The 21815-nt window shown below is 42.5% G+C and overlaps 1 protein-coding gene across 1 annotated transcript in view; it reads right to left on the bottom strand.

Moving 5' to 3' along the window:
• The window catches only part of zyg11 (zyg-11 family member, cell cycle regulator), a 22248-nt gene extending 487 nt beyond the window's left edge, over positions 1-21761 (bottom strand). The window contains exons 1-18 of the mRNA XM_083767515.1: positions 21204-21761; positions 20018-20183; positions 18268-18479; positions 17677-17994; positions 17145-17258; positions 10000-10116; positions 9766-9906; positions 8154-8330; positions 7161-7225; positions 6441-6540; positions 5290-5340; positions 5051-5212; positions 4574-4621; positions 4240-4437; positions 3926-3978; positions 3576-3673; positions 2544-2747; positions 1-2001 (exon numbers count right to left, since the gene is read on the bottom strand). The exon at positions 1-2001 is cut by the window's left edge and continues 487 nt beyond it. Of these exons, the coding sequence (XP_083623641.1) occupies positions 1985-2001; positions 2544-2747; positions 3576-3673; positions 3926-3978; positions 4240-4437; positions 4574-4621; positions 5051-5212; positions 5290-5340; positions 6441-6540; positions 7161-7225; positions 8154-8330; positions 9766-9906; positions 10000-10116; positions 17145-17258; positions 17677-17994; positions 18268-18479; positions 20018-20183; positions 21204-21227 (2265 nt within the window). The 5' untranslated portion in view covers positions 21228-21761 and the 3' untranslated portion in view covers positions 1-1984. The remainder of the gene's footprint in view (positions 2002-2543; positions 2748-3575; positions 3674-3925; positions 3979-4239; positions 4438-4573; positions 4622-5050; positions 5213-5289; positions 5341-6440; positions 6541-7160; positions 7226-8153; positions 8331-9765; positions 9907-9999; positions 10117-17144; positions 17259-17676; positions 17995-18267; positions 18480-20017; positions 20184-21203) is intronic.
• Between the last annotated feature and the right edge of the window lie 54 nt (positions 21762-21815).

The following is a 21815-nucleotide window of genomic DNA, read 5'->3' on the forward strand; positions in this document are numbered from 1 at the left end:
AAAGGCGGGGTTGGCGAAAGGGCCTTTCTGTATGGAGTTTGCATGTTCTCCCCGTGTCCCCTAGGGTAGGTACCCTCACAAAAAACATGCAGTAATCCTGGTCACTAAACTGCCTCCCCCTGGCCAGCCGGGGCGCCTGATGGAGGGGAAAGGAACTGGTTGGAATAACGTGTTCCTTCCACGCGCTACGTCCAACCAGGGAAACTCCCCCCTGTCAGGTGTAAAGGAGCAACTTGGACACTCAGGCATGAAGGAAGCATGAGTTCAAGTCCGTTGCTCTCCCCTTGTCCCCCATATATGGGGACTAGGTTGGTGGAGGGTGTGTAGAGCCCAGGAACACATTAGATGATTGACACAGGGGTGAAAAATGGGTTACAAAATCGTGGGATAAGAAAAAAATATATATAAAAAAAAAGCACAATGTAAGAGGAATATCAGCTTAATTTGCATAGAGAATGCTGATACCATAGGTGCATTAGCCGATTAGCGGAGTCCAAAACAAGGGCAAGAAAGAGGATCGGCAGTAGGGTGGGTTTCTATGGTAAGGGTTTTCTCCATTGTTATGCTTTCCCGGGTGAACATGTAGAAGTGACTCCTCATGGAAAACTATCCAGGAGGATATTCATTTTCATAGAGCTTTAGAGGACTGGTGCTCTATCGTATTCTAATCACAGGATAAATCTTTTAAAATCTTAAATCTGTTCATCCTCTACTACAGCAGTACCTTTCAATCAGATAAAACAAAACAACTTATCAATAAACATACAATATAACATTGTTTCCGTGCAACAATTTCAACCACTCATGACTATTTCTCTTGCATTCTATTATATACATAGCTTGTACTGATTACATACATACACTCTGATGCACATAGTTGTACCGACAGACAAACACAATCTGTCTCTCTTCTATGCACTCAACAAAGGCATAGGAAAGTACAACTAACACATAATACACACAATCCTCCAGGATTAAATACCCATCTGAATACCTCCATGCATATAATGACCAACATTATCGCCGGTATTTGAGTCCGACAAGAGACATTTGTACTTCCTAGATAGTAGATATACACATTTGCATTCCACAATTCCTATAAACCAAAGGCATTCTGCCCCGGACCACTGGATTTGCAGCACTGCTGGTGTCTCAGTTACACTTTTTGAGTGTTTGGCTACCAAAACACCAGACATTGAACTTTAAAACACTGATGACTTTTAGATTGATATGTTCCTCAATGATACAAGATTCCCTGTAAAGTTTTGGGCATCATGACGCCACTGTCCGAGCAAGTGACATTTCATCAAATCAAAAGATATGCATTGATTATTATATAATTTCCCTGGACTTTAAGGAGACCACAATAGCATTGCAGATCCAGGGTTTTGGGTTTCTCAGAACACAACACTGCTATAAAACAAACAAGCAGGCATTATTCCTATGGTAATTGGTAGAAACATTCATACAGATTCCAGCATGCACGAACCTCACACCATCATGCACATGACAGATGCTCTTAGTGAATAGGATCAGTCGTTGCGTTCAACTGAGCGATTGGGGTTCTGTCCGATGCCGAGATTCGCACAAGTCGTGACTTTCAAATGAATGTTTGAATGGTTCACTTGTGCGCTTTCAAAGTGTTTGGTAAAAACATGATACGTGGGCCGACGAGACAGGAAAGGGGAAACCTCAAAATAAGGGTTCTTCTGACCATTTCCATACTCCATTACAATAAAATAAAAATAAATGTTTATGATCGGTATATAATACTTAGATAATACTTTTGTTGTGAAACAAACAACGGAAATAAATAAAATGTGTGCAAAGAACTGCGTACTTTTCTGTCATTTCGGGTCTACTTTGTACTGTTAGTAGGGATCACTGTTTAAGATACACTGTCAAAATACACACATGCACCGTCCCTCGCCCATGCTAAAAGCCTCTCTGTTGTGGGACCAATGAGGTGAAGTCCTCTTCGTAGTCAGGGAGCCTCATTCTCTAAGGGAGAGATGCAGAGAGCATGGATTAAAGCAAAATAAAATATAACGACAATGTTTGTATGATGAATCCTAAGGTGCATTTGTGAAACAGTGTGAAAGGAGCCGCCCCACCCACACTAGCACTTTCAAATTAAAAAATGTAGATTTGATTTTGGCTTTTGTGCCTTTATTGATAGTTACAGTGAAGACGGAAGGCCAGCGGGCTCCCCACTAGCAGTGATTCCTAAACAATTAACACAAAATCTAAAATTACGATAATAATAATATTATTATTATTATTATTATTATATTATTCCTGCTGTTCTACCAACCAGGTGAAGAAATCACAGATTGAGGCTTTAACCTTTGCTTTTATATGAAATATCTTAGAACACATACGGTATGACACAACAAATGCTCTAATCTTAAAATAATCACAGAAAATATCCAATCTACAAGCTCGTAGAGTGGCTATTTTCGCTGCGCAACATGCCTCCATAGAAGACATGCTGGCTTCTATGGAAGCAAGTGAGTGAAATCAGTATGAGTGGGACGCTTTACCGTTGTTAGGTTCTTGTTGTTGTGGCGGTGGGCGACACGTCGGTGTGTGTAAAGGCTGGCCAGTGCGAGCTCGGTGGTGCTGTAGGCTCTCCAGGATGCTGTCCGTCAATCGCCTGACGTCTTTGTGGGTCTGTGGGTGTGTCTGGACATGCTCCAGCTGCTGTAGGCCACCCTCCTCCAATAGCATGCTGCAATAGCGAGAGGCTGTGGAGAAACAATACCACCTTCTCTGTCAAGTCAACCTTTATTGGTTGACTTGAAACTTAATAGGCATCACAGAAAATACAAACCCAAAATAAATACATAAAATACAAGGTAGGTAGGGTTGGATATTGTTGTAAACTCTAAGTACTAGACCCTCGTCTGATTTGACAGACAGGTAGTGTGTGCCGGCTGGGTGGTGTGTGATAATCCGGTTGAATTATTCCTTCGGTACGGCGACGGGCCCGGGAGAACAAATAACGCGACACGAGACAGTATCACGCTAAAGGTTCACAAAGTTTATTACACACACAGGAACATATATAGACAAAAGGTATCCTTCCTCCAAGTAGTACTGCTTGTTAAAAATGTGAATTGCAGACTTGAAAAGAAAATAATCCAAGGCACTCCGTCTTTGGTGAAAAATTTAATAATTTATTTGGAAATGAGCAAGGCAAATAAATAACAGGACCAACGCGTTTTGACTAGAAGGTCTTCGTCAGGGTCTATCTGATATATATATAGTGCTGGATCATAATGACGTGACAACAAGATATCAGACATAATAACGTGCCTACTGCAGCAAGGCTGACCTTGCTGTCTGAGATGTCTCTCGTAGCCCAACTATAAAGTATGCTACAGTTCAGGCAGTACACAATACATAACAAGTACACTGTGTCTCACGTTCAAGTACACAGCCATGGGCGATCAGATTATAACAGATATGAAGGCTAAAAACAAGCTTTAGTGAATTTACAGGACTAAACTTCTGTTTATTACTGAGTTTACATACACTACAGCATTGTATGCAGTATGTGTGTCGTCTCTTACCGTTCTTGCTGCAGACATGCTGCATGGCCCAGGCTGCCCACAGCTGAACTCCAGGGGTATGGAAGCACTCCAGCAGAGGAAAGAAGGGGTTAAATGACCTAGAAGAGGATGAGAATTGGATGAGGTGTTAGCATACAGCTACTGTACTGCTGAGATCATTTAGAAACTGAATCATCACTAAATTAAATTGTTTACAATACATAGTAGCACACCATTCATGCTTGCTTGCCGTGATAACTAACTAGTTAAGTCTAGCCACGTAGCTAAATGGCTTTGTGGCAACACATTTGGAGGATGTGCTCTGCTGAGTGCATTTTGTTGTGTGTTTCTGTTGGGAAGCAAACTCTCACCTGTATGCCACCATCTCACACTCTGGTGGCGGCCACTTCAGGATGGCAGAATGCTAGAAAGCAAAAACAAACAAATGATTAACTCCAATTCAAACGCTTACTATACAAGGTTTTAACATGCACTTACAATACAGGTGTGGCAAACTTGCAGATATATGTTACAGAAACCAGGACAAGTGAGCAAAACGGAGCGGAGGGTGCCCATTTTCCTGGCGCGGGAAGCCGTGGCCCCCCTCAAAGGGTCCCGGTGCCCCCTCCCCCCCTCAAAGGGTCCCCCCGGCCGCCAGTCACTGGGGCTGGTGGTGGTCTCCTACCAGCTGTTCCAGCAGTGTGGTGCGGAGGCCGATGCTGAGCGTCCAGGCCTCCTCCCCCCTGGAGGTGAGGTGGGCCAGGATCCCTGCAGCGAAGTAGCTAACCTCCACCTCAGAGCTGTGGAGCAGAGTGCAGATGTGGTCCAAGAAGCCCTGCACCATCAGTTCAACATGCAGCTCCCCGACTTCCGCAATGTTGTTCTACAACAGTGAAAAGATGAAGAGCGGATTAATAGTGCATCAATATAGTGAATTTATTCCACCACTTAAGTCTGTGTGCAGTATAAAACAACAGCACTAAAACTAATACTTATGTTGAGAATATTTAGAAACGTACCAGCAGCCCAAGAACTTTCTGCTGAATGGAAGACTCATTGGGGAATGACTGCAGACAGATTAGAGATTAGAGAGAGAGAGAGAGAGAGAGAGAATGTGTGTGAGATTCAGAGACGGAGTCAGCTTGCCTCCTTAAGCCCGATTCATGTGGGATGTCGAAAATAGCCTAAATAGCCGAGCTTGTAGGTCGAAGTGCGACACCGTTGTGCGATGGAGCATAAATGAGCTTTTAGGCATAGTTTTATAGCTCTGAACAGAACTCTTAATTACTAAGTCTAAGTCTACATAAGCGTTCATTTATTGGTGTGTGCCAATACAAAAGTGGAAATGTTAGTACTTTGTCCTACATTGATTTTGGCTGTGCTAACTTCTGGGGATTTTTTCCCCAATACCACAGAGGACGATGCACGCACGCACACGCACGCAACACAGTTTGGGAACCCCTAGCCTAGATGTGCATGTGCATGTATTTACATACCTCCAGGACTTTAATAAACAGATCCAGCCCTTGGTTCTCAATAAAATGGCGACAGGTCGTTGGTGATTCATCTGTGAGATTCCAGAGTGCACTGAGTGTGAATTTAAGGGTGGCGTCCACCACGCCTTGGGTTGCCTTCTGACGCACAATGTGGAGCAATTGCTGGAGGACAAGGAGAGCATCATGAGAATCTGACCGATGTTTCTTCTAAGGGAACGCGAGTGAACCGACAAGCTTACCTTCACGATGAACAGTTCTGCCCCCAACTGAGCAGTCTGCTCTGTAGACAACTGAAAGACAACAGACATCCGTTAGGAAAAGGCATGTGAACTCAACAATGACAACTGTTTTGTTTAAATTATTTTACTCGTTTCACATAGTACCATAACAATATAACTCCATGGCCACTGCCGTTCCAGTTCAGACACATGACGAAATGCCCTGTACATTGTGCAATATATATATAATACTAGCGAGTGTTGTACCCAGGGGGGCAGTCAGACAGATATTTTGTGAAGCCACTAAGGAAATCGTAGTTCATATAATGGCCTGTTGTGGCGCTGTCATTGGACCCAGAAAAACCCATAGCCCCATAGAAGTCCATGTATTTGGGCCCAACTTCACCTAGACTGTATTACCTTAATAAACATGGTCATGAATACTTTCTGCTTCCAGTCACTAGTTTAAAGTCTCATTTCTAATGTCATAATATTCTTTTTGGAAAATTATGGTCCCATTAATTAAAAAAATGACCATAAAGTCACGTATGTTCTGAGGGGCGTGGCTATCGTTACAGTCTATGATCGGGATTCCCCTCCCACTCGAGTCAAAACAAAAACCAACGGAGAAGAAGGGGGGAAGTCCCGCCTCGTTGTCTGGGCCAGCCAATGGCCAGCTGGGCCAAAACGGAGCCAGCCAATGGCCAACTGGGCCAAAACGGATCTAGAAAGATGGCGACTTACAGTGCAGGAATAACAGGCTTCATTTTACGTCCATGTTAGACCCGGGGAACGCTTTGTCCATATTTTTTACAGTCTATGGTTGTACCACAAAGTTAATACTGAACTTTACAATTCACAATTTTGGCATTTAGCAGATGCTCTTACAAGTCTGAGATTGGAATAAACAGAGGAAACATGAACTCTAGTCAATAAACAAGGTAAATAATCACATGCTAATTAGAGCACAGCGAGAACAATGTAGTGTCTCAAAGAAACTAGGATACCAGGTAAACAACAATGAACCTAGCATCTTTCTAAACAACATGCTATCTAATATCTACCGGTATATCACATTCACTTTTAACACACGCATAGACACATACACACAAAAACACTGATGGTGAAAACATACAAGCATGCATGCATGACTGCATGCACTTCACATCTACCTTAGCTGCCAAGATGGAGATGATGGCGACAGCCATCCTTTGCATGTTCTGGTCTTCATGGTTGCACAGCCACTGCATCACCAACTTGGCAGCCTCAAACCTAACGGACACAACAAGCCATTCAGATTGGATTTGCAACACACAATTCATACAGTCTCTAATGAGAGATCCAATCCCCTCCGCTGGTTTTGCAATAGAGGCCTTGTTGTACCGAAGGTTGGCATATTTCTCTTTCCTCGGGCATGGCTGTCTGTAAACATTAAGGTAACCACTTTCTAAAGAAAAGGTACATGTGTATATATAGACTAGAGTAGACACATTACACACATACTGTATATATCTTGAACAGCAGTTGTTGTATAGCAAGCGTTGTTTCCTCCAACATGGTGGGGGATAATGTGCATTCTAATTGAATAAAAAGGTTATTTATACTAATGTCATGCACAGAAAATATCAGAACTACAACCTAAAAACGCTATGAGCTGCAATGCGCTGTGAGCTTGTAGATTGACTATTTTTGTTGCATGACCCTTGGCACACAATTAAAGTCCTTTGTTTCCTTGTGTATTAAAACTACATATAAGCAATACAGTAACATGTATGATTGAAAACTAACTCTGAGTTTACGTTTTTACCAGTGCTGATTCAAGTAGACTGTACGCATTTTGTGGTGTATTGTGAGTGGGGGAAAAACGTTTGTGTGTGTGGGGGGGATCCCACCTGTTGAACGGGACTTCCTGTAGAATACGATCACTGCACAGAGACAGCAGGCAGTTCTTCTGCAGCTGGAGGCAGAGAAACCAACATGGACATCAAAACAGAGGCTGAACATTAGCTGGCTGTACTGAACTAACACAGTGACCGTCTGCTTCAGAGTGTCCACTGGTTCCCAAACGAATTGTAGTTGTTTTGGGTCACGGGCTAAAAGGTTTGGAAACCACGGGGAAGTTACACCATCAAAGCATCAGTGTTTTATTTAACCCAAGATGAAGGTGACATCATGCAGCAGGATACACACTGACTTCCTTCCTGGTATCAGGCTTGTCACAATTATGACATAATTAGCAAATTATTTGAGATAATCACAATTATTATTTGCATAATTGTCCTATATATCATTTAAATTCCACGTTGAAAAATGTTCATATAGTTTCAAACCCTTTCAAAAATAGTGGAACTAGCAGATCTACACGCACAAAACACGTCATGTTGAGGCTTTAGTTCGGCTATTTAAGTACTGTATAACGTTAAATATGCAAGTTATTTGTCATATCTGCTCTGTGCGATACACAGACCCATTCAATGGAATGAGTTCTAGGTATCGCAGGTGCAGCCTGCAACTTTTGTTTACCAAACCTACAATGCAAACTGAAATGAAATTTTCATTCATAATGATAGAAACACAATCAAATCGTTAATCGCAATTATTTGAGCGTTAATCGTCATATAAAATGCCCTCATTGTGACAGCCCTACCTGGTATCCGTCCTGCGTAAAGACACTGTGAGTGACGTGAGTGTGATCATTGGTTCCTGGTATTGCTGGTTTTCCCCTCCTACCTGGAAGCTAACTCCATTCATGTCTACTGGACACTGGAGTGTATACGATCAACTTGTACAAATGACACCAGCTATACCAGGGGTTATGAAAGACCATGGTTGAGTAGTACCAGTTGTGTATGCACCCAAAATGACCTGTGGAAGGTTGATCATACCTGCTGGTGATTGGGGAAGGTCCTCATGGCCTCCAGTAACAAATGGGTGACGGTGCCCAGGAGCCTGACTGGCATACCGGCTGCCAGGTCTTGCTTGGTCAGGTTGAACACACAAGCACTGGCTGCCAGCTGGACGTTCAAGGTAGCGGGGTGATTCTTCATACCCAACACTACCAACTGCAGATATGCATGGGGAAATAGTTATGATAGTTAAATAACGATGTCGTGGTGGTAGGTTGTTTTATTTTTTACAACTTAACGGTTAACGGTCATTAACTCTTTTTCCCCCCAGGTACATATATATACGATGCTAGGTGGCGTCATATCCCAAGTCCGTACCGTTCCAACTATGGGATTGGAAATATATTCACAGTGCAAAGCAGTGGAAGGGAGGATTTTCAAACTCCTCCCTTCCTTAACTCAGATTCTAGGATAGCTGTCCTTGGTGGATTTTCTGCCATCCACATTTCGGATTTAATTTGTGCCTTTTTACTGCGACACTGGCGCCATGTAAACGCTTCTGACAAGAGGTAAGGAGTATGTGCTTGTTCCAGTGCTGCGGTGGTGTGTGTAACAAGAGTGTGTGGGGGGCGGGCAAACTCCGACTTCTTAAAATGAACGTGTATGCTGGCCCCTGGAGCTGGGGTTTATGCTAACAGCTAGCGGTAGAGATAGAGTTAAGTGACAAGAGACCTTGAGACCTGAGGTGGGTCTATACGACCGAAGCGTTGCTTCAGTATATTTCATCTTCTTATTGTTGATGATGTTCACAATATTTTGCCTACGCACCTGCATAAAGACTTTTGATCCAGGTTTGCAGGTGTGCTTTTAGTACTAAAATATTGATTCAAATGATCATTTTATAGCAAAAAGGCTTTTGTTTTGAAATGAAAATTTGACAGCAGTTGCGGTATCACAGCTTGTGAACTTCTTAAAAGTTTCTAATTTTCCTTTAGGGGGGGGGACAGTACCTTTTTACCAACATAAATGCTATATGTTTTCATACAAAGCCTTTGGTTTGGTAAGCTGCTTGCTGCACTAAAACTCTTTTAGCGCCTATTAATTAATTATCAATAAGAGGCAAGCCAGCAGGTCCCATGAAACTGCGACTATGCCAGAGTTAATAGTCTTGAACTTTCTTTCCCTCTGCGACACGCAAGGAAAGAGGAATTGAATGAACCAAACTTGAAACAATATTAAATACACTCAGAGCATGAAGGGATGTTTGTGGTTGGCTGGCTTTAGCTGTTCAGAGGGAAAATGTAAGTTATACCGACCATATAGCTACCGTTCGGGATTAATATCTTACGTGTTCATATGTGGTTGACGATAAATTATAATGATCGATCAGACAGTGCAAACTCTCCCGGGAGGGTACAAGGTGTGTGATGGGAATCATGGGATGGTGTCACATACATGATGGAAAAAGCCTACCATTGATTTTGACAGAAACATTTAGTTTTAGACATATTTTAGTCATTTGAAATGTTTTAGTTTTAGTCTAGTTTTTATTATGCCATTGTGGTATACAGTATTTATCTGAAGTTGAATGGGGTGCAGAGAATGAATCATGATGTAAGTAAGTGTTCTTTGAACATTTCTGGTGGTGTACCTTAAGGATATCGGGCCGTGGTTTCTCCATGACATGGGTTAGGCTGAACAGGTGAAACAGAGCTTCTCTCACAAAGCCTTCTCTCTCGCTGTAGCGGCGCAGTGCCTCACAGATCTGCGTCTCGTTGGCTTCTCCTGTCACCTACGCATGCACACATACGAGACCACTAAATATTTGCACATCTTCAAACGGTGAATATTATGTTTGAAGGTACAGTTATTCGCCCAGACTTACTTTTAGACTGCCCTCTCCAGAGAGGAAATCCGAAAAGCCAGCATCTGTGGCCAACAGTCCCATAAAGGTCATCCCTGGTCTCTCCTCAACAAACGCCTTAACAGCTGCATCTGTCACCTGCAGAGCCCCAAACAAGAAATACAACCTGACTCTACATCTTGAAATACAGGTCTCTTACAAGATGTACAGCGCAGCACGCAACACACACACACACACACCCCTTTAGTGGCCCGAGAAAATATACAGTACGTTAACAATGCACAACTGAAAGGGAATAGAAATGATATGTACACTGAGCTATTACATTACAACTGAGCGAAATCTAACTTTCAAAACCATAAGAATTGTGCATTTGCTGTGAGAAATAGTTGGCCTATATATCCACATAGGAAAGGTTAGCTTGGGGTAAGCTTTTGCAAGGTTGTGCACAAATAGCAGTTGTTTTTCAAAAGTGTTTAAAGGTAGTTGCTCTGTTTGTACAGTTTTTCTACAACTTTTTGTGTTATAATTGTGTTGTCTAAATGTCTTATCACAGCAGCAGCTCGCAAATCTTGCTGCTGTGTTTGCAGTTTTCAATGCAAAACGCTGTTCCTGATATTAACATCATTGGACTGATGTTATGGGCACTGATGACGCGGAGGAGGGAACACGCCGCCAGCACCCACAGCGTCCCGAGCGGGAATCGAACCCAGGACCTTCTAGCTGTGAGGCGACAGCACTACCAACTGTGCCACCGTGCCCCCTTTTCTTTTCTTTTTTTTTTATTACATTTTTATCCCACAATTTTGTAACCCAGTTTTCTTTTCACCCAGTGCCAATTATCTAATGTAATCCTGGGCGCTACACTTCCTCTGCCAACCTGGGGGGGCAGCGGACTGACCTCATGCCTCCTTCTATGCATGAGGAGTCCAAGCTGCTTCTTTTCACCTGACAGGGGGGAATTTCCCCGGCCGGACGTAGTGCGTGGAAGGGACACGTTATTCCGACCAGTTCCTTTCCCCTCCATCAGGCGCCCCGGCTGGCCAGGGGGAGGTAGTTTTTAGAGACCAGGATTACTGCATGTTTTTGTGAGGGCATCTACCCTAGGGGACACGGGGAGAACATGCAAACTCCACACAGAAAGGCACTGATGACGCGGAGGAGGGAACACGCCGCCAGTGTCCACAGCGTCCCCAGCGGGAATCGAACCCAGGACCTTCTAGCTGTGAGGCGACAGCACTACCAACTGTGCCACCGTGCCCCCCCCTTTTCTTTTCTAATACTAAATCAAATCAAACATATTGGCCTGACTCAAGCAGACACCAGTTATACATTTGTTTCCCACTCCCTCAGCTATACTGTGACTGCCACTGATGATGGCAGTCATTGGTCTACTTTTAGTTCTCTGAAGGTTTCAGACAACACAACATAATATATCGTTACCATAGTTTTATTTGCACTGATGCTAAAGATAACATCACAATCATATACAAATTGATGCATTTTTGAGGGGCGCTCAATGGCGTTTAATGTTTGTGTTTGCACCGTTTGTTTTACATCACCATTATTACATTACCTAATCAACATGAGTTAGACATATTAGTGCTCCTTACTTAACACGGGTGTGATATTTAAAGTAGTTAATTGAACAGGTCACATTCTGCAGACATTGTAGTGGATATATGAAGGAAATGGTACAGTAAGTGCTTAAATACAGTTATGTAATTCAACCACACATCAAACCCATGTCTAAAACGTAACCACCTGTGAGCTATGACCATGTGATCACACTCCTGATTAAATGACTGATTGATTAACAGTTTGCAGAATTACAGTACATTTCAAGCACAACTCAATACAAAGACTGTTAACTGTGAGTGGACGACACCATAAAGCATTACACTAGTTTACAAGAGGGTCCACCTTGTTCAATTCAACATTTAGAGACATACAAATATACACTTCTATATAGCCTAAAACAGGAAATCATCATACAGGAGGTAAAACGGGGGGAAACACCCTTATCCCTAAATGTATTTGTATTTTTTACTATTTTGAAAATCATTATAAAATAGTTCAACTAGCCGATCTACATCTACACATTGTGAGCTTGTAGATCAGCTATTTGAACTATTTTAAAAGGTTTTTTTAAATAGTAAAAAAAAAAAAGGCAAATAAGTTTAGGGATAAGGGTTAAGGGGTGGAGCAAGATTAGCCCAGACAGTGAGGGGGAAAAGGGGTAGAGATGGTCTGAGGGTTGAATATTCACTAGTGTTATTTCAGATAAAGTGGTGTCAAATCACCTGCTATAAGAGTCAGCTTGAGGAGTAATCATTTCAGCTTTTGTATATTTTTTACATTCATTGGAAACGGATGCATTTGCTTGAGAAACACACTTTTTCATGAATGAAAACTAAACAATGTTTGATGAACAATAATGTTTAAAATATAGTTTTCTCTACCATGAGTAATTCATTACTAGGCTATATGTATTACAACAACACAACACATAGCTGAATAATAATAATAATAATAATAATAATAAATAACACACTTAAATTATTTCCAAATCACAAACTGCTATAAGGTTTAGAAACAATAGCATACAATTATTACAAAAAAAACCCCATCTGCAACAACATTGTTTTAATCCTTCTTGGGGTTAAAAGTAGATTGAAAAGTAATCAATGCTAGAGTAAATTACAGTAGAGAAAAATAGACTATAAGCAAAAGCTTTGTTAAAACGGTATATGTTTTAGTCCTTTTCTAAAGTATTGATAGACTGTGCTGCTCTCAAACGGTCGGGGAGGGCATTCCACAGGCGTGGGGCAGTGGAGCAGAATGCCCGGTCGCCCACGGTGCGGAGCTCGGTCATGGGTGTAATATTACACACAGGTCTGGTTAAGAGATCTGTCTTGCTTTTAGAGCCCTTTAATTGAAGCATGGCAGTTTCCCAGCTTTGTAGATGTAGAGCAAAGGATGAACAAAGCCTGACACCCTGGCTAATGTAATTGTGATTAACACAGCAACTCGGCTGATGACCAGTTGAGTAGTCGAGCTCAGTTCATTAAGAATTAAGGGAATACAGGTCATTATAGTAGTCCCTACCATTACTACCAAGCTGATGAGAATAATCCTAAAAGCCCTTCTCTTCATGTCTTTGCCACTGTCCCTCTGTCCTTCTCCGGGTCCAGGCTGTTTCAGAGCTCTGAGGACCGAGAGGCAGCAGAAAGACAGCACAGCAATGCACACAATGCTAAAGCCCAGAAAGATGTAACGCACCACTCTCAGTAACCACAAAGAAACCAAGCTGAGTGGAATCACCATCAGCCAGACAACGCAGCAACAGGCCACCCTGTACCGGAGAGCTTTGAACCTGAGAAACACCACAGGGTGAACCACCGCTATGTAACGCTCCACACAGATACAACACTGGAACGACGGGACAGAGAACCAGAAAAAAAAAACAATGATGAAGAATGCAACCGTACCAAAAGTAAAGTTGCCTGTTAAGAGAAGTGCAAAGTTAAAAACAGAGGTCAGGGTAGAGATGATCAGAGATGCAGTCAGGTTGAGATAGAAGAACTCGGAGGCTATCGTCCCACCAGCTCCACTCAGTATCAGCCACAGGACGTAGATGTTGCTGGGGAGAACCAGGATGAGGTCGAGAGCCAGATTGGTGATGAAGTAGAGCTTGAAGTTGCTATAGATAGAGGAGTCTGTGCCATTTCCCAGGGTGTCGTTCATCTTAAGGCTGTGTCCTGCAGCTGGTTCAGAAGAGAAAGATATAATACATTTGAGTGCAGTTGGCTGAATACAACAATGACACAACTAAAAATTAAACATTGTGACAACTCGTCTCAGTGCTCCTCTTAAAATAAATACAATAAACAAGATTCTAATGAACAATGAAACACAAGGTTAAAGTGATCTCACGTTTTGGATGCCAGCAGAGTGTCTCAGATCTCTGAGTTGGGTGTGGTGAAGTTAAGTCTCTTCTTCAGACAGTCTCTGTCTTCCCGATAGCACGACGTCCTTCACATGATGTACTCTCCACTTTAGCTCCTCTAACCATTCCCTTCCCTGCTTCTCCTTCCACTGTATTGCTTGTTGTACAGCTGCACAGATACGCATTTCTGTTGATGGTCATTCCATGGAAATTCATATTTAATGACCCGTCATACACAGTCATTAGGCAAACATTGCCCTTGGTTGGATAAACTTGTCCTACAACGATGTGGCGATGATTTGTGTATGACACACCCACACTTTATTTACTTTATTTGCCCTAACTCAACTTGAACCCCAGCATCCCTATTTTGGGGGGAACGTTTCCCAGCAGATCTACAAGTTCACAACGTGACGTGGTATGGACTTGTTTTGACAGAGAGACTTGCTGTAGAGTGAAAAAATAATAATAAAAATTTACCACGTACAGTTGCAACTCTATGGATTGGGTGGAACGTTCACTGGCTAAAGGCTCATACATAGTCTGGATTTTCGGTGGTGGGGTGACCACCGAACTACAACATGACGTCACGAGCCGCGGTGAAGAGCAAACCACCGCCACCGCTCCAGCCCTTCTCTCTGTTTTTACTCACCACCGCTCACCACCGGAGCGGTGGTCACCTCACCACCGAAAATCCAGACTATGAATAGGTGCCGGAGATTAGCTGGTAACAGACGGATGGACACACGCATGCATGCACGCACGCACACACACGGACTCGCACACACACGGACGGAGTGCAAAACATACTCTCTGCCCATGCCTTCGGCCTGGTGGAGAGAAAATAAATCTCTGTCTCATTCAGGGCTCGAGATTAACGGCGTCCCGACGTCCCGGGGACTGTAAAATATCTATTTGGGACGTAAATGTATCTCATTCGGGACGGTTTCGGGACGAGAGGAGTTTTTACACTGAAAATGCGCATTTCGTGTGCAGCGATGAGCAGCATGAGAATTTGCCGTGCCGTCAGAGTCAGACAGTTGACAACAACAACGCACACACTACATTCACCCAACGGAATCATAGGAATTATATTGCTTTTGCCCCGTGGATGGGACATTTAGATTGAAAAACTATCGGTTGGGAGCCTGGATAAAACCATGGTTGTGTGCCACAGAAAGGTTCCATATGGACATGGGGCTACACTACAGCAACGTTTAACGTTAGCTTCCATGCTAGGCTTGCTAGCTGGCATCGACATAATATGTTGGTCATTTTAAAATGGTTATATCTCCTCCAATTATTGTCCAATTTCATTGAATGATACATCATATGAAAGCTTACATTCTGTACTTTAATAATCTGTAAAAATCTGAAAAATGGAAAAGGCGACATGAGGCATGTTTTGTTGGCACTGGTCACATATATCCTCTGAAGCAACAGATGTTTTCTAATGCTCAGATTGTTCTGGAATTGCTGCCCCAACACGGTGGAATGCACACCCCAAAACGCTCTCATTCCACAGTTTTTATTGATTGTATTTATTATTATTATTATTATTATTTATTGATCCTTCGTCTTAGTATTCCCCCTAATAAAGTTGTTTTTATTTGTTTTCTCATGCCAACCATGTAATAGACATTTGAGTATTCATATACCTGCATTGCTGCACGTTATCTGTTGGTCTTTGATCAAGTAGCCTACACCAAAGTTTTATAAGCTACTGTAGTCACTATTCATTGATTCACTGGTAGGCTACACCAAAATAACAAAATCCATTTGAAAATAAATATCACTGTTCTCAGGTCGAATATTGATATGCGATTAAAATATGATTAATTTAGATTAATTAATTACAATGCCTCTGATTAATTCGATTAACATTTTTAACCAAGCCCTATTTTTCATCTGGGAGCATTTTGACTAAATCAGAGTATCTACAGAAGAAACATGAAGCCAAACAAATAATGTACTGTCTGCATGTATTCAATACAGTACATTATTTGTTTGGCTTAATTGTATTTCTATTACAATAGGAATACAGTTATTAATTTCACAATTTGAGTGGTGCTTTTTTGTACTTTTTTCCCCCCCGGGACGGTATACATTTACTTCGGGACGGTTCAAATTGTATTTTGGGACGGTTCCGGGACGGTGGTGAAAAAAGTTAGTCTGGAGCCCTGGTCTCATTTGATGCTTAATGTTGTATGTAAAACACTTTGAATGGCCTTGTTGAAATGCGCTACACAAATACATTTGCCTCGCCTTGTTTTTCTGCCATCATCCAGTAAAATGAGGCCTCTGTGTGACATTCAAATGTGACTTGCGTGTTGCTCCATGGACCAGAATTAAACACCATCATTCGCCAACATGGCTTTTCAATGAATTAAACACCATCATTCACCAACATGGCTTTTCAATGAATTAAACACCATCATTCACCAACATGGCTTTTCAATGAATTAAACACCATCATTCACCAACATGGCTTTTCAATGAATTAACACCATCATTCACCAACATGGCTTTTCAATGAATTAAACACCATCATTCACCAACATGGCTTTTCAATGAATTAAACACCATCATTCACCAACATGGCTTTTCAATGAATTAACACCATCATTCACCAACATGGCTTTTCAATGAATTAAACACCATCATTCACCAACATGGCTTTTCATTCAATGAATTAAACACCATCATTCACCAACATGGCTTTACAATGCAAAACGCTGTTCCTGACATTAACATCATTGGACTGAAGGAAGACTTCATGTTGTTATTGTTCACACCACAAGTTTGCACATTGTTGTGAGTGCAGATATGGGAGTTTGTTGTCATTAGTCATGCTCTAGCCTCGGTACCAGGCTTTCATTTTTGTTGGTGCAAAAATTGAAAGCCATGACTGCAGCCATGACGGCATGACTGCAGGCTGCTGTGTTGACTTCCTTCCTTGTTGTTACCACAAGTGAGGGGGAGAGGGGAGGAGGCGTTGCGGTGCTGCGAGGCGCGAGCATGGCTCGCGGACCAAATGGGGCCGTCTCGCGGACCAAAACCGTCCGCTTTTTTTTTAATGACTATTCGATTCAAAATTTAAAAATCGATTCCCGTGCGTATCGATTGATTATCCAGGTCAGGACAATTCCTTGACTTTTCCAGGATAAGGGGAAAAGGGACTCTCTGTCTCTCTCTCTCACGCACACCATGTACGCACCTGCTTTCTCCCCGATACATCCAGGGATACTAGAGAGGGCAGGATCCCTGGCTGAGCGAGTAGTTGACGAGCCACGTCAGAGGTAAACTGCTTATCATCACTGATGTCCAGATGCTACATTCACACACAAAAAGAAAAAACACCATATAAAGTATTTATTTTGAAGAAATGTTTCTGTTTCTACCGTATGTAGCTTATGTTCTCTAATATTTTCTTTTTGTTAAAATAAATATAAAGTATTGTACTTTATTAGAATCAATCATAAATGTTCTCCGTCCATAAGAACACAAGGGAAAATTTGTTTTCAGTAACAGCGAGTAAAGCGGAAACTATGTTTAACCCATTCAAACCGGGAAAGAATCTGTGTCATTTTAGATTTTTGCGTTGGCTATTAGGAAGATAGCAGATATACAAGCTCACAGCAACATGTCACTTTGTACCGCGGCCCTGCTATTTTTAAAATAAAATAAGATGTCAAAAGGGACACATTGTCAACAGCATCACGGACACAACTCTTTTATTACAGACGAACCTGCAGCGCATCCAGCTGCCCTATGACTGCCAGCAGCTGTGCGGTGCTCATCTCCAGCCTCTTCAGCTGGTGCAGTGTGAGCGACCGGAGCCTCTCCCTCAGCCCCAGCAGGGGGTTCAGGTTGGTGACCGACGTGTTGGACAGATCCAGGCTCTCCAGCCGAGGCAGGGAACACACGTCGGCCAGCCCCGAGTCATAGAAGTCCACGTTGGCCAGAGAGAGGGCGCGCAGGCCCTGGAGGGAGCTGAACCGCAAGCGACTCGATTCATCCAGAGAAGACATGGTGAGGCCGGTCAAAACCAGGCGCTGAAGAGACTCCTGTAGGATGAGTGAGAAAGAAGTACTCATTTCACCCATGTGTCTACACTCTACACAGTCAGACTATGGATGGGCATTTCAAGAAAAAGTATGATTCACTGGGAAATAGTTTGTCCATTCTATCTAATATTATTATTTTTTAGTCACACAAACTATTCACAATTTTTTTATGTAATGACATCATGACCCATCCCCAACATAGATCTACCATCAGACGAGGTGATGGAAAAAGGTGGCTTGATAACAGTTGTTATCCCCATACTCTGCCTTTACCTGACAGTGTTTATTGCTTGCGAGCCCCTGCAGTATATCAGGAATGGTGAGGTCTGCATTGACCCTGGCAGCGTCGAGCTCCAGCAGTCTGTGAGAACACAGGGCTCTCTGGAAGGCCTCTGCAGAGATCCGTGCGGTGCGGATGCATGCCCGTCTCAGCCGCAAGTATTCACAGTTCCGGAACACACCGACTGTGCTGTCGTTCAACAGACCTAAAACACCATTTAACACTTTTAGTTTTAGCGCTAGCATTTATTGACAAATGATATAATTCACGGATTTCACGCCAGCATTTTTCCCTGTTATTTTGAAGAGCCAAGAATCTAGACCGGATGTTGTGAACTTATGTTGGGGTGTGTGACGATGCTACATCGATCCATGTTTGCTGCTTTAACGTGATGCAGAAGGATTGCATCGTCGGTTCTGGGCCGTGGAATAAACCTTGTTTTGACCAAAAATGCCATCTAGGACAAGGAATAGGAGATACGGGCGATTGAAAGAAACAGATGGGTGATTATGGCTACGATGATTTTAATGCCGCGATCCTGTGTTATTGACATCACCAGCTAGCAACCAGATGCTAACGTGAGTAGCATTATGACTTGATCAATCGAATACACTATAAATGCACAATTGCCGTAGAGCTACGCCAATGGCGTAAAGGGTAGCATTAAAATTGGCTTTAATTGACGTACATTAATGGAAATGGCGCCAAGTGGGTTAATCATTTATTTTCTCATATGTCAGATAGATGTCGAGTACCAAAGATTTGAATGCAAACTGAGCCTTTGGACAATCCTTCCTCTGGGGAGTTCCAGTGGGGCTTTACTTGACCTCTAAGAGGTTTGGGTGCTTTGCTTTCATGTCGCGGTTAGACCATGCAACTTGTCAGGAGAAAACACAAAACTCTTGGAATAGGAAACAAGTTGCATAGTAAACATAGGTACCACTAAGGGATCATCAAAAACAAGAAAGAAGAAAAGGTTCAAATTACATTTTCATAAATATTGTCATGATTATATAAACTTACAATGTGAGCTTGTAGGTCTACTATTTTTGAGAATGTTCACCTATAATGACAGGCCCAAAATAGGGACACCAGGGTTAATGTGGTAAATAAATAGCCTATAGGCCTACCCTAGAAGATATTACATACATTTTATGTATTATGTTGTGTTCATGTATCATTTAAAATTACTAGAACAGTGCAGGTTGGGGGTGTGATCAATTGGCTAATAAAGGGTGAGGTCAAGCATCATTGTGATGTCAGAACATCATTGTGATGTCAGAACAGGCCAGCTCCACATATGGAGATATAATTTGGACTCTGTCCAGAGCCCGGGCAGAGGTTTTGTGCTGGTTCTGGACAACCGGTGATCCGACAGACTCGACACCGGGCACTGCACTCCCTGTGATGGTGTGGAACGCGTGTGTCAAATTTGAGACTTGGTGCATTTATAGATATAGATGGTGCTGCATGTGCACTCAATTATTTGTATCAGATATTGTGCTCTAGTCTAGTTTCACATCCTTGAAAGTTCTGGCAGAAAACATGTTTAGTAAAATATCTCCACCTTGTCCTTTCCACAAACTTCCCAAGGACAACATTCGCTTCCCGCAACGGGGATTTTATTTTGAGAAGCGCGTTGTGATTGGTGCAGGGTATTTAAAAAGTAATACGCCTTGCGGCATCCACACTGCCGGAAATACAAAAGAAGAAGTAGTCTTGTGGATCAATGGTTGTACCCACCTTCAAGAGCCATCTTGGTCAGCAATTGATCTGCTAACTCCTGTGGGAAGAGTATTGCCTCTCTGAGACAAAGGGAGCCATCTGCGTGCTTCGCACAGAAACACTCCAGGTTCTGGCTGACATAGGATAGACACAGGTCTACCAGAGAGGCTGGGGAGGCATCATCCTTAAAACACAAAGGGGACATTTATTGATATGACACGGTCAGATGTAAGTTCATGGCTAGCCCTAGAATGTCTCTGTTGTTTCATACATTGCAAGTATTCCACATACCAGAGCCATAGAACACTGCTGTAGACTTGCGGTTGCAGCGGCAGAACGTTAGCATAAATGTGATAAATGCTCCGTTTGTACTTACACATTCAATAATTCCAAAGAGGTGGAGTAAGATATTCTTTTGTGAAAGTTCTGGCACAAAACGTGCATTTAGTCAAATATCTCCACTTTTTCAAGAGCTGCATCCGGGCGGCCCGGAATGATCGATGGACTGAATTTACCAACAATTCCTGTTGATTACCACAAATGTCATCAGAAGAAATTGACCAGGGAAGCACAACTGTATGGGGCACACAATTGGCAGGTGGTGTGATAAATTACCCAGCACCCATCACAAGGCCCCTGCCAATTGTGTGCCCCAAACATTTGTGATGACGTTTGTGATGATCAGAGGAAGTTTTGATTAATTCAGTCCAGCTGTCATTCCGGGCCCTCTGCCCGGAGAGAAAGCCGCCCGAGTGCAGCTCAAAAAGTGGAGATATTTGACTAAATACACGTTTTGTGCCATAACTTTGGGTGAGTACAAACGGAGCATATATCACATTTATGCCACCGTTGTCTGCCGCAAGTCTACGGCAGTGTTCTATGGCTCTGGTATGGGGAAGACTTGCAATGTATGAAACAACAGAGACATTCTAGGACTAAGTTCATGGCAACAGTACGTGGGTATACGTAGTCATCATGTGAATGCAATTAAGATTAAGACATTAAGTAGTAATGTAAAAACAAAAACTAATCGGCAGTATAAATACATAGACCTACAGTACTAGATATTGATTGATGGAATACTGTTTTAACAGTTTGCTATATACAATGGTGCTAAAAGTTCCAATTTTTCCATTGTGATCCTCCGCATTCAATTTATAATATACATTTTAAGACATGCAAAAAATCTTTTGACAAAACTCACCATATCGAGAAGATTAGAGGCCATGGATAACGTCCCCTTATAGGTATTGACAACCGAGACTGGTTTTCTTTATGTCTTCACGACAGATTTAACTGCTGGCTATAACTGTCGAGTTTGACCCGTCTTAGATATGCATGTTATGTTACCCTCATGTGACCTGGCACCAGCAGCCTGGTGTTGTGGTAACCTAGATAAGATATGTAACGCTGTTAACCTCATGTAACCCGGTGGTAACAATTAAAGCCCGATGTTGTGATGATATAGTAGCCTACCACTCTCGCTGAAAATAGCTGCGGGAAAATGACGAGCTAGCTGCAGCTAACGCTCGTGAGCCAGCTAGCTAACTTGTTGGTAGTTGTGGCAACACGTACTATGACTATCTGTGTGCTGGAACCGGAATGTCGCCTTTCAAGCAAAAGCAGATTATTTCTGTTTTCGCTTTTCATGTTTCATTTTAAATAAACGCATGTCTGTCGATCTGCTCTGGGCCGTGACGTGTCGTGTGTAGGAGACGTATAGCTCTGATAAAGCCGCAGTATGTCACAGGCTCGGCATAACTAATCGTCTATTTTAGATTAGACAAACAGTGAGAAAAGGTCACAACACTGGAAG

This window comes from Protomyctophum parallelum (genome assembly GCF_964188405.1).
Source record: "Protomyctophum parallelum genome assembly, chromosome: 6".
Classification (NCBI taxonomy): Eukaryota; Metazoa; Chordata; class Actinopteri; order Myctophiformes; family Myctophidae; genus Protomyctophum; species Protomyctophum parallelum.